At 55.2% G+C, this 13,303-nt stretch overlaps 1 protein-coding gene across 2 annotated transcripts in view; it reads left to right on the top strand.

The window, feature by feature from the left end:
* The window catches only part of FAM172A (family with sequence similarity 172 member A), a 266,793-nt gene extending 264,405 nt beyond the window's left edge, over positions 1-2,388 (top strand). For both annotated transcript variants that reach the window (XM_037373139.1, XM_037373142.1), the window contains one exon: positions 1,132-2,388. In XM_037373139.1, the coding sequence (XP_037229036.1) occupies positions 1,132-1,274 (143 nt within the window). In that variant the 3' untranslated portion in view covers positions 1,275-2,388. The remainder of the gene's footprint in view (positions 1-1,131) is intronic.
* The last annotated feature ends 10,915 nt before the right edge of the window (positions 2,389-13,303 follow it).

Raw genomic sequence — 13,303 nt, 5'->3', positions numbered from 1 at the left:
GCCAGAGCATCCCTCCAGGGTGTCCACCCCACATGCCTGGGGACTATCAGCCATCCCATGTCCCCTGGGGACCATCAGCCGCCCCATGCGGCATCCCTCTCCACCGGGCAGGCCACAGCCACCGTGTCCTTCATTGTTGTCACCCCCAGATTGTGATACTGTCACAAAACTGTTGCTAGGCAACAAATGTGGTTACCGGGTCTCAGCGAATAGCTGAAGGGGAAAGTGAAGTGTTGCACCATTGTAGAGTAACCATAGCAATGACCTACTATTACAGACTAAAGAATTATCATTAACAATGTTAAAGTATCAAACAGAGGCCCAGGATCCAGAGACTTCCAGGCAGCATCTCCGCATAATTGGGTTACCCAGGAAGAGGTCCCAACTCTTTCACAGCCCTTGGCTTCCTGTCTCCATCGTCTTGGTTTTGCTTTGGGGGTTGTTGTGGGGGTTTTTGTTTAAATAAAGCAAATGTACTATGTGTTGAAGGAGACACACATAAAAAACCAGAAGCACCCACCAAAGAAAGAAGATAGAGGTGAATCTGTGTGCAGAGGGAAGACACAAGCAGGAAAGGTCCAGTTTGCTGCCTCAGTGTCATGGATGGGCTTGTTGGGAAAGGGTGCATGAGTGATGCCTTTGTGTGATGCGTTGGTTGTTGTTCAGGTGTCCTCTTTTGGTTAAAAATGCATATGCCAGGCTAAAAGCAATGTCAAATGAAAAGGAAATAATGCAGAGTGTGCCAGCCCTGGAAAGCAGACACTTCTTTTTTTCCCCCAAGGTAAGCCAGATAGGTGAGGTGCTTTAATGAAGCTTTACTTAGCAGGATGCTTTGGGGTCTCACTCTCCCAGGCCCAAGGTGCGTTCAGGACCTGTGATCTGGGTGGCCGTGCATGTGCTGGTGTCCATCTGTGTGCCTGGTCTGTGTGTGCATCTGTGTCTGTGCACAGTCATTCCAGCCCTGCTGCCCCCGAGCTCAGCAGCAGAGCAGCCCTGACCCCTCCTCCAGGCTCCCCCTGGACCAGCTGCCAGCAGCTGGATGGCTTCCCTGGTTTCTGCATTAACACCCCTTTGAGCTGCCGGCAGCAGCAATACGACACCCAGCCAAACTGTCACCTTTGTGTTTTGCAGGTACAGAACGCCATGAACTAACTTCCTGGAAGAGTTTTCCATCTATTTTCAAGTTCTTCAGCAAGGCGATAGAGGCAAAGAACAGCTCGGTGAAACCAACCCAAATGCGGCGCTCCAACAGGATAAAATACGAAGAATTGTAAAAGGAGGGGAGGGGAGCACCACCATCACCACCAACCTCTTGGCTGCTTGTTTTCTGCAAGGAGTCTCCCAGCCCCTCATTAGATTGTTTTCTTCCTAGAGCACAGGGTCGTGATGTATACATCTAAATAGCGTTTTGCATTATTTCTAGATGAGTGCAACTGTCAAAGCAATATGGGTTCACTGGTTGTGCTTCCTGTGGGCTGTAACTTGGATTTCGTGCTGCCCATCAGCGCGCAGATTAAGGCTGACAGTGGTACTGCATAGTGCAGCATGGTGCAGCTCTAATTGCCCTGACATAGCCCTGCACCAAGCTGATGCCAGAATTTAACAGCTTCGTCGTGGACCTATCGCCTGCAGGATTTTTTGCTGCTTCCTTCTGTTCTGAGACAGAACAAAATTGGAATTACTCTGTTTTTAAAAGACAGTTTTTAACTCAGAAGTGCTAACCAGCCAGTGATTGTACACCCAGTAGCCTTCTCTTTCTCCGGGACCAAATGGGATCAACTCTTTACTCTCTTATTTTCTGCTGGTAGGAGGGTCCAAGAAGTTTGGTCCAGATTTGTAGGAAAGCCCCTTTGTTGTAGAGATTTTCTCCTCCTGCCGGATCAATGGCATTATCTGTCGATCTTCTCTTCCTTTTGAAAGCTCCACTTAAAAAAATGCCTATTCATTAACTGGCTGGATCACACTGTGAAATATGACAGGGAAAAAAAAAAAAAAAAAAAAAAAGACGCATTGCACATTTTCCTGTTTATTTTTAAACGCAAAGATGCTTCTGTTTTCATATGCCAGGTTTGTAATGATTTGCCAGCCCGTGGTTATTCCCTTTTCCCTAAGCTCGCGGGTTTGTCCCCACTTTCCCAGGCGCTGGCAGGGACTGGGGGGGGGGGTGGGGGGGTGGAGGGGGGGCGCTCTGCGTGGAGCCTTCATGCCACGCGTGGGGCGTGGGGGGGTGCGACAGCAGCCACCGCCGTCGCTGTCGGCAGCTTTTCTCCGCTAAAACGTCTGATAAGCGACAAGACGTGCCTGATAGCGTGCCCGGCAAGCGAGCGCGCTAATTAAGCTCCTTTAGTGTTGATGATGCTAAATTAAAGCGATCTTTTCTTCAACGGCTGTGCCCGCTTCGCCTCTGATGCTGTTAGTGCCGCGGAGGCAACCCTCAAACACACCGGTTTGGGACCCCCCAGTCCCACCCTTCATCACGTCATGTCTCCTGCCCCACAGCCGGGGGACGGGAGTGGCCGGGGGAGCGTTAAAACGAGGTGATGCTGGAGCAGGGGTACCCCCCTCCGCCGGGGACCAACGGCAGCGGTGGCCACGGGGGCGGGGGCTGCAAGGGGAAACCCAAAACCGAGGGGGTTTAGCCGAAATTCTCTGGCTGGGGGGCGGGAGTGGGACATCGCCGCGGCCGCGTCCCTGCCTGCTCGCTCCGGCAGCAGGGTGAGTGCTGCCCCACCCCACCCACCCCCCGCCTCATTTAAACTCTCCCCTTTCCGAACATCTCCCCCGCCAAATCCCGGGCGGGGGCGTGTGGGGTGGTCAGGCTGTGCCTACGCGCACGGCAGCGCAAAATCTGCGGCCGACGTTTTGTCTTCCCGGAGGAGAACCTGTTGCTCAGGGGAGAGGGCTGCAGCTGGTTCCCGCCCCACCCCCACCCACTCCCCCCAGCGCCTTCTCCTCGGTCACCGCCTTCCCCGTCGGAGGATGATGCTGCCCGCGACAGCCTGACACCCCACCCCGAGGGGGTCTGCAGCACCCTCCTGGACCCTGTGCGTTTAGGGGAGAAGGAGGCGTTTACATCGCATGTTCTGGGTGCCTGTGCTTCCTCCGACGGCGGAGGAGGCGGAGGCCGGGGGGAGGTTTGCCCCACACACACACAGCCGCTCTCCACCGCCGGGAAGGCGAGATGGGGTCTCCCGGGTGCCAAATGTCGCGGGAACGGATATATTTTTCTAAGTGTCGGTGAGAAATGAAACGTACAAAAATTTATACTGTAACGATTGCTTTTTTGGGTTTTTTCCTCCCAAAATCTTTTTCTTTACCGTGCCCCCTGCCCGGCTTGCGTTACCGCTTCTGTAGGGGGGCTGTAAAGCACAGAGGGGGGGGGGTCCTCGCCACTGGTAGTGCTCTGCTTGCACTGAACAAAAAATAAAAGATGCTCTTTTCTTTCCACCTTGCGCGCTTCGTGGTACCCGCGCCGAGCTCCGCGGGAGCCGCGGTCCTGGGCCGGGGGGGGGGGGGCGGTGTCGCGCCCCGCCTGGGAAAACATGCGAGGGGTGCAGGTGGGCCGTACTTGCCAGCAGGTTTGAAAGGGGATGGTGTGAGCCCCCTTCCCCCAGCCCGGCCCATGCCGCCCCCGGTCACGCAGGGCTGCCCGGGGGGTGGGTGTGGAGAGGGTCCTCCGTACCGCGGAGCGGGCTGCGTGTCCGGCCCCACGGCCCAGGGATCGGGCCCTTCTCCCCGAGCGACCGTGGGTTACCCCTCACGTCCTTCCGCGGGAAGCCACGCAGGGCAGCGCGCCCACCACCATCCCCACCACACCCCTTCAGCTAATCCTAAACAATCTAAAAATACACCCTGGGAGAGGGGTTTGGGCGGTTCCTCGCCGAGAGGGACTTTTTTTTTTTGCACGGGGGGAGACACTGGGATTCTGCACAGGCTGCGGGAAGAGGGGACCGCATCAAGTGTCGCCTTGCGGGTGGGAGCTGGAAGAGAGGAAGGCGCGAAGTATCATCCCGGCGTGGAGCATCCCGCGAAAGGTGACAACCGTAGTCCTAATGCGGACTGAGGAAGGATGGATGTTGATTTAATTGATCCCTTTGGATCGATGTTCTTGAAGTTGCACGCCGTGATGTCTTTAGCAGACAGAGAGATCTGACATCAGCCTCACCCCGATTTCATCACGGAGAAACTCCTTGACATCTGACATCATGCAGCAGCCTGTGCCCTGGGTAACTTTGGAGCTGGGCGTGCAAAAGGGCAGGGAGAAAAAGGGGGGAGGGGGGTAAAGAAAAGCCCCCTAAAACCCAAACAAAACACACACACGCACAAAAAAAAAAAAAAAAATGACCCTAGGATTGACCTAGATAGGTCTATAGGAGATTCCCCCAGTTCTTCATGTCCTAAAGGCTCATGGCCCGCCTGCCCCAAAGGGTTGCACACCGTTGTGCAAGCCGAAATGCCAGGGCTGGAGCCACGGGCTAACGAGAGTTGTGTTTCCTCCCCAAGAAGGGGGCTCAGGGAAAAAGATGTTCCTCGAGGAAAACAACCAGCGGACACCCTCCCCCCTAAAAAAACATGGAGAAAAAAAAAAGGGAGGAAAAAAAGCAAATCCCTCATCTGCATTGTGCACACGTGGTGATACACTGGTTAGAGTCGTCGCGGTGTGATTCTCCCGGACTTAGGCAAAAGATGATGATGCTTTTCATGGGAATGCACATTTTTTTTCCTCTGTCTCCAAGAAACATCACTAATTGTTACGGGTTTGGTTTGGGGGATTTTTTTTTTTCTTTTTTACCCCCTCTAGGAATTTCATTCAGAAGTACAAATGAAAAGTGTCACATCTAAAACTGCGTGGAGCCACATATTGCACCGTTCTCGAGTCAGCCAAACCAAAAATAACCTGCCAAGAATGTGTACATCCGTCGTACACCCGGCTAGAGCTACATCTTACAGAACTGAGGGATGCGTGTGTATGTGCCTGTGCACGCATTCGTGGGTATCTGGATCTCGCAGGGACGTGTGTGTGTGCGTGTGTGCCCGGATTATGTTGATGTACTCGACAAAGTGTGAAAAATGTACTTCTCGAGAAACTTGGAAGAAGATGTCATTTATCATTGTACCATCATAATACCACAAATTTTCACTTTTCTGTTCCATTTTGGATTGCATGTGTTTGTGAGTATTTCACTAGATCAGTGACAGCTCTTTATTTGCATAATTATATGCTCTGGTCTGAAGAGAAAACTAACCCCCAAATTTCATGGGTCACCAAACTGCGACAATCAATGTTTTATCACGTATGCTAAGCAAAACCTAAGGAGCTATATGAAGTTTCTTGGGGAGTTTTTGCTCCTCAGAAAATTAAAGATTTTGTGCCTCTTGAATAGATGCAAAATCTTTCCAAGCTCTTTGTAACTGAATTCCGTTTGAAGGCAAAACTAGAGATTAGCTCGTAGATCTGGATTTCAGACCCACTAGCATTCTTACTTCAAAGTGGATTCAGACAAGCAGCTTTACTGCATCTCTAAATTTCCCCGTCCTAAGTACTGTCCTTTAAATGGTGGCAAAAAAAAAAAAAAAAAAAAAAAAAAAAAAAGACAGTCACAAAAAAAGCAACAAACCAAAAAGTGGCCAAATATGATAAATGCAGACAATCGCCCCCTCTCTCATCAAGCTTGCAGTGACCAGTGGGTTTCATTTGACCCGTTCAAAGATTATTCTTTCTGTTGGGCGCTCCCCCCATGTCCACCCCCCGTATAACGACACAGATATTGGGCATAAAGACGAAGAAAACCATTTCCCGAGCTGCAGGATTTATTCTGGTCCATCAGTTGCACAATAACCGCACGCTCCAGTTATGACACACACACTTCAAGTTTCCCTCTCGATCAAAACGCCTTGTTACGAGGAGGAAGGGACCTGGGTGATGGGAACTGACCGGCGGTGGAGAACCTCATCCTCCATCCGCACCCGTACCGCTGGAAATGTTTATCTCTTGCTTTGAGTCGATTTAAAATAAAATAAAAGTATTCACGCAGACTTTGGGAGGACCTCTCGGGCGTGTAGGTGAGCTGCAGATCCCGGGGGACATGCCACCCGGATTTAACTCCGCTGAAAAGAACCCAAACGCTTCTTTGGTCGCCAACCCGTGACCTTGCCGTGGGAAGTCCCCACGGCTCGCAGCCTTGCACTCGGGTCCCTCTGATCTCTTGGGAAGGAGAAAGTTTTTTAAAGGAGCTTTAAAAGACCACAATCATCTTCTGAGCCCGCGGCGGGGAGAGCAGCGCACCTCAGGACCGCGCAGCCCCACGGCACCGCGTGGGCTGCGGGTCCGGGGGCAACAAGCGTTTCTACAGTCCTATCGGGTTGGTTTGGGTTTGGGGTTTTAGTTTGAGTTTGGTGGTTTTTCTTTCTTTAACATCCACCCGGGAAGCCTTTCCTGGGGGAAGTGGGCTTCCAGCACAGACTGGCACCCGCGAAGTTTGCGGGAGTTAAGTGGGGACGTTTTGACTACTCAGTGATGCTCAAACGCCCGCTCCAGGCAGACGCCAGCCTCGCACCTCCTCCTCGCCTTGCAGGAACAGGGTGAAACACGAGTGGGAAATAAAAATAGTGCTAGGAGTCCAGGGTCTCTTCACCGACCTCGTCTGGCTGCCGGCGCGGGGACCCGGGGGATGTGGGGACCCGGGGGGATGCGGGTCCCGGAGGATGCAGGGTCCCGGGGCATGTGGGATCCTGCGGGGCCAGGGGCCGCCAGGCGCTAGCAGCTCCCTCCGGGAAGACCCCGCTCCTAGGCATCCCCTACCCGTCGGCGGGTTGAACTGAGCTACTTAAATGCCCGCTCCCCGCCCCCCTCCCCCCCCCCCCCCCCCCCTCCCCGCACCCCTCAACCGGCGCCAAGTAAATATGAGTATTTCCGGGGGACGGTTCTGAGGGCTGGTTCATCCCGGCGGAGACAATAGCATCAGTTATTTCCCACTAAATGCGGCGCAGGAGAGAGCTGGCCCCTCTGAGGAAAGGCCTGGGTCGTCTCCTTTTGTCGTTTCCATTTCACTTTACTCACGCCCTACCTAATCCCCTAATGCTTAGTAAAGGACTCTCTCCAGACTTCTGCCTTCAAACTCCTTCTTTAAAGCTGCTATCTCTGACACAATTAGATAAATAACCTTCCCTCTCATCTCCCCTCCTCCCGGGACCATTTTACGCCTTCTCTGTCTAAGCTTGACTCGCCAAACGATGAGATACTGTTTTGTTTTCTATAGTAAAGTCCTTGATCTGAAAGGGTCCTCTGTGCGTCCCTGCCACACGCAGGTACAAAAATGACGCCCTCCCCGACACGATGCCCGGTCCTGCTCGCCTGCGTTTTGCGCGGAACTTGTAAATACTGATCTGGGGGTCCGCAGCCGGCGGCAAGGCAGGCGCAGCCAGCTCGCCGGTTGCTCTCGCCAGCTTTCCCTGCTCCTCCGCCCCTTTCCCGCACGCCCAGCTTCCACCTTCTTCCCCACCGGGTTTCCTCGCTAAATTCACTCCAAGTCCAGCCTTTGTTTCCTTCTGAGATCGGGGGGCTGGCTGGGGGAGGTCTGCCCCTCACACGCACACTATATGCACACTTCAGATGTCTTTTTTGATGATGATGATGATGATGATGATGGTGCTGCTTTGGATTTAAAGTGGTTTCCTTTGTACTTTCTGCCAATTTAGTGTGTGTCCTCCCTTTGGGGGGGCGATAGGGAGTGGTGGGGGCCAACAGCGCCAGAACTACGAGGGCTGGGCGCTGCGGGTGAGGGTGCACGTGGCCTGTCGCCGTGTCCCCCGTGGGCTCCCCACGCCAGCTACTAAGTCAGATCAAAGCCAGGACCGTTCCCTAAAAGCGGTCGGGGCAGGGACCACGGGGCAGGATGCCGCCCTTCCCAGGGGGTCTCGAAGTACCCCCCTCCCCATCCCTCCCATTCACAACCCTCCCCCCCCGCGGCCTCCCCGGGCGGCGGCGGGGCCCGGCGCGCTCTGGGAGGGCCCAGCACCATGGACAGCGCCGCCGCCGCCGCCGGGGCTCGGGGGGTCCCAGCACCCCCCACCACCCCCCGCCGCCGCCCCCCGGGGGGCCGCTCCCAGCCCTCTCGCCCCCGGCATCACTCAGGCCCGAAAAGCATCTTCCAGTAGTGTCGGGACCTCTCTTTCCCGCCGGGAGATCCGCCACCGCCCCCCTGGGGCGTCCCACTAGGAGGGGTCGTGGCGGCGGGTGGAGGGTGCCGTACGCAGCTGCTTGGTCACTTGGCTGTCGCGACACACCTAGAGCCTCGAGGATAGCAGGGAGAAGCTCTTCGCCCGCCGGTGGGTCCCAGGCAGGGAAAAAACAGAGGAAGGGGAAAGAAAAAGAGAAAGAAAGAAAAAAAAAAAAAGAAAAGTTAATTCCTCCGTGCACACCCCTCGGTGCAGCTCGCCTCTCGGGTGGCGGCAGAAGCGGGGGGTGTCAGAGCTGTCCCGGGGCTGGGTGAGCATCCCTCGGCCCCGACGGAGCGCAGCCGCGATGCACAACCCCCCGCCCGCCCCCGCCGCCCCGCTCCGGTAAGACACGGAGCGCCGGTTCCCCGGGCCCAGCGCAGCGCACCCGATTACGGGCACTGTCCCTGGAGGGGGCCGGCGTGGGGCCCCCGCGTCTCAGCGTACCCCTCTCGGGCCATCTCCCGAGCCAGGGCCGGCTGAGGGTGCTGGGAGCCGGGAATCCGTTTGCGCTGTCCCCCCGCAACCCCGCCGCCGCGGCTGGCCGGGGGCCGCCGGGCTGGTCGCCGTCCCCTTGTCGTTTGGGGGCTCTCCGGGGGGTGATCTCGAGGTAACCTCCGACTCCCCCCGGCCAGACTCAAGCCACCACCGACCCAGGCTTCCTCGGAGGGCTGCGGGCTGCCCCCGGAGGCCGGGACCCGCAGCAGAGGCATCGGGGGTATTTGTGTTGCTGCCCCCGCTGCGGGAGGGTCCGGGGCGTTTTGGCTGCACAGACCCCCTCCCCGGCTCCCCACCGCGCAGGGGGCCTGGCCCAACGACTTCGGCACGGGAAGAGACTCCTGCATCAAAGGCTTCGCCACACGCGTACGAAACCGAAGGTTTAAATATTTTGCAGCGCTGAATATTCACCTAGAACGGCTTATTTTTCCTTTCGTTTTCTTATCCTTCTTTCTTTTTTTTTTTTCTCCTTTCTCTCTTTCTTTCTTGCTTTTCTTTCTTTCTTTTTTTTTTTTTTTTTCTAGGGTAGATGGTGACAGAGCTGGCTACCACTCTGCGCCTTTACTGTGGTCAAGAAAAAAGGACCCCCAGATCTCCAGCGCGCCCTGGGCTCTCCGAGCGCTTTGCCGGCAAATGCAAACGATGGACTTTCGTTAGGATCCGCCCCAACTTTTGGGATTTTGTCCCAAACTGCCCAGATTTAGTTGCGTTTCCTGGTGGTTTGAGGTTTGGGGGGGGGGGTTGGATTTCTTTTTTTTTTTTTTTTTTTTTTTTTTGGTAGGATCTCTATTACTGTCTCCCTTCCCGGGACCGGGTCCGCCTCTGCCTTTTGCCCCACGCCGGTGGAGCCGCCGGCGCCGGCCGCCCTCCCCGCGTGCCCCTGCGCTACCCACCCGCCCCGCGGAGCCCCGCGCCCCTGGCCACGCTCTGCGGGAAGGAGACGGGCGTTCAAACGCGTTTTTCCCCGCTTGGGATCCCCTCCGCCTGGGGAGCACAGAAAGTTTCCCGTAAGAATAGAGCAAATGTATTTTTATTTCCCTTTTCGGAGACTTCGCCCCTCCTTCCCTTTGGAGAGAAATAAACAAATCTTCCCCAGCCCGAGGAGGAGTCCCGAGACCTTCTCTGCGCTTTCCTCGCCCTCTCTTCCTGTAAACCTTCAAAGTCGTTTGAAATGACTTTTCCTGTCTTTCGGCCATTTATCAATGTCACATCCACGCTGCCTGCTCCGGGGGAGGCAGGTCCCCGCGCGTCACCGGTCCCGCGCGGGGGCAGGGACCCTCCTCCCCCTCCCGCTGCCCACTGACCCACCCTCCACCCTTTCCCCCTCGGCCCCCCCAGTACGGCCTTGGGCGACCAGCCCTGACTTCGGGAGGGATTTTGTCCTGTCGCTGGGTCGCGACGTGCTGTGTCTCCCGGGCGAGCTGGGATGCCCCGGCCACTCACCTCCCGCCCGGGGAGAGCAGAGGGGACCTCGGCCGGGAAAAGGTGGGGGCGGGGAGAAGAGGGGGCAAACTCCAGGGAGGGGGGAGCTGGGGACGTAGCCCTCTTCCTGAGAGTCCACTCCTCGCCGCAGTCTTCCTCAGCGACGGGAGCGCTAACTAACGCTGCCGTGAGAATTTTGCGCTGCGGAAGGAAGCGAGAGAAGGAAAAGAAAAGCAAATCCAAACTCCTAAGGTGTTGACAATCCTTCGGGAAACGGGGGGGTCGCTTGTCTGGCGTGACACCCCCGGTGAGGGGGGGGGGCTGTCCTGGCTGTCGGGCAGCCATCGGCCCCCGGCGGGGAGCGCTGGGGCGGTCGGCGACCGGGGAAGCACCGAGCCCTCTCCTGTTTCTTCCCTGAAACGAATACCTGGCCGAGCTTGGCTGGCGAGGAATTCCAAACTCAGGGCAGGTACATCTTCGACAGAAGGGCAATTGTTACGACTCCCTTCCCAGCTAGATGAAGTTGGGGGGGGGGGTATTTATTTATTTATTTGTTTGTTTGTTTACGGGAAAGGTAGAGGGGATTTATTAGCCTTTAAGTAGCCAAAGTTAGAACAAAAGCCAAACTCTTTAGCATATAAGTTTTCATTATCAGCTTTCAACCTTGCAAAACTAAAGCCATTTGCTTAACTTAATCCGTAACATATGTTTGCAACAGTAGCAGATTTTTTTTTTTTTTGTGTGTGTGTGTGGTTTGGAGCTGATCAAGTTGTAAATTTTCCGCCTTAGGTTTTCAGCGCCTCCTAGTTACAGCCTAACACCTATTGAGAGACAGAGAGACTCCACAAAGATCCCACGGCACCAAATCCGAATAATCCGATCCAAAATCCCTAATAAAGTTTACCAATCAGGCCACTCAAACTCCTTCGGATTCATCCCACTGAGAAAGGAGCTGACACGTTTCCGAGAAAATGAGTTCAAAATGAGCAATTCTGCACCATCCCAAATACCGCCTTGTCTGCGAGGCAGCGCCTGGCGATTCACTGTTTACTATTACTTTTCCCCGTCTCATAGGCCACTTTCTTCAAGGTATCGCAGGGATAATGCAAATGATAGAAGCCTCCCAGTTCAATTAATAACAGTAATAACAGCGGCGACAGCGCCGGTGGTGCTCACACCGCAGACCGACGGTCTAAAGCCTCTTTTAGTTTCATCTCCTACCAGAACTTCTCCAGCATCTGGCTTCTGCACGAAAGTGACTCTTAGTCTTTAAGCACGGGGACGGTAATGGAGCCTGAACAGGGAGAGGAGCGATCTTGGAAAACACAGGCGCGCACACCGCTATTTCACGTTATCCATCTTTACCTCGGGTATTGACAGTTGCCTTACAGAAAAAAAAAAATGAAACAAACAAAAAAAACCCCACAGCCCAATAATAATAATAATAATAATAAATACACAGAATGCCTCACAGCCCTGGAAAGATCAAAGGCCCGTGTTGGATTTTACGGCACTTGCACTGTGAATGCACCGTAATTGTCGTGATGGGTTAATGACGGAGCGGTGCGGGGGCTGAATCCCGCGGGACGTGTTGATAAGGGGGCTGAGACGGGACCCCGGGAGCCTTTTTCCACGGCACCGACGGCGAGTCCGCCCCGGCCCGCGGCTCTGTGCCCGCGGGCGGGAGCCGGTGGGGCCTGGGGTGGCTCACCGGGCGCCTCAGGGCACTCGTGGGCGTGAAGGATCCCCCTCCCGCCCCCCCCTCCCCGCGGGAAGTGCCCCCCGAGCGGCGCGGAGCGCCCCCCCCCGCGGGCCGCCTGCCCGGTGGCGCCCCACGGGGCTCTCCGCGGGGGCAGCGCGGGCGCGGTGCTGTCCGCGGCGGCGTGGGCCGGCGGCGCGGCGGGTCCCGCGAGGCGGAGCGCCATCTAGCCCCCGCCGCGGGAAGCGGCGCGGCGGCGCGGCGGCGGCGCGGAGCGGGCCGCGCGCGCGGAGCGGGAGCCGGGCGGCCGGCGCTGCCCGGCGGCGGCCCCGGGGCTGATGGAGGTGCCGGGGGAAGCCCCGCTCTGCTTCCGAAGGGGCCGCGCCGCTCTTTGTCCTTCATTTGTTCTCATGTTTATTAGGATATTCTATTTCTCTCTCTCTTTTTTTTTTTTTTTAGCTAATTCTGCATGAACACGCTGCATGACATGCGGGTTTGGGCACTGGAGGGGAGCGGGGGGAGCCGCGCGCACCTGGCTGTTCACCTCCAGGATTCGCCATCCCACCTCCAGCCTGCCAGGGAAAACACGAACACACACGCACCAAAAAAAAAAAAAAAAAACCCAAAAAACCCCAACACACACACAAATAAAGCGTCTTTTTGGTGTTACCACGAGAAGCAATGGCGCAACCGGGGTGCGGGCTGAGTTCGCCCGGCGAGCCAAGGCGATTTGTCAAGGCAGCGAGGGGAACCAAATAGGCTGCTCTAAATGTTACCTGATAGCAGGAGCAGTGCCTTGGGTGAAACTTAGAAACTGCAAATGTCCTTATCTACAAACAAACAAATAGGCGAACAAACTTTGCTGCGTATTTAGATACTCCTCTCAAAGGCAGCAAAACAAAGGCAGGGTGTATTAAGTGACCGCTGCGGCTCCCGTACCGACAAGGGTCACCTTTTCTTTCTGAGACTTGTAGGGATCCCAGGACAAAAAAAAAAAAAAAAAAAAAGAATGAGGGTGTGGGGAGGGAATGCATCTACGTCGCGTTCGCATTATTTCTGCAAAAATAAGCCAAGGCGCCTGTGGTGTGTGGACACCGGGGAGGTCCTGCAAGCACATTTGAGGCGGCCACCACAAACCCGTCGCCCGAGTGTTTAGAAGAAAATGACCAACACCAGTGCACGCCTGTGTATTAAAATATCTTTATTGTCAAGTCCTTTTACATTTTTACTTGATTATTTCAAAATTTTCAATCACATACAGATATTTCCTAACAGAAAACCATGCCGTTTTCTCTTCTGCGATATTGCTTTTGTTGTTTGGGGGTTTTAGTAACTTATTGATTGATATTGTGTCTACACCAGCGTGCTAAAATGTTACTCCAGGTCTCCAGCTTCTTTCTTTCCCTTTCCTTCTTTCTTATTTCTCTCTTTCTTTTTCTTTCTTTTTCTCTTTCTTCCTTCTCCCTC

Source organism: Falco rusticolus, chromosome Z (genome assembly GCF_015220075.1).
Source record: "Falco rusticolus isolate bFalRus1 chromosome Z, bFalRus1.pri, whole genome shotgun sequence".
Taxonomy (NCBI): domain Eukaryota; kingdom Metazoa; phylum Chordata; class Aves; order Falconiformes; family Falconidae; genus Falco; species Falco rusticolus.
Note: the sequence above shows the minus strand (reverse complement) of the source record. Positions and strands in the feature narration are given on the sequence as shown.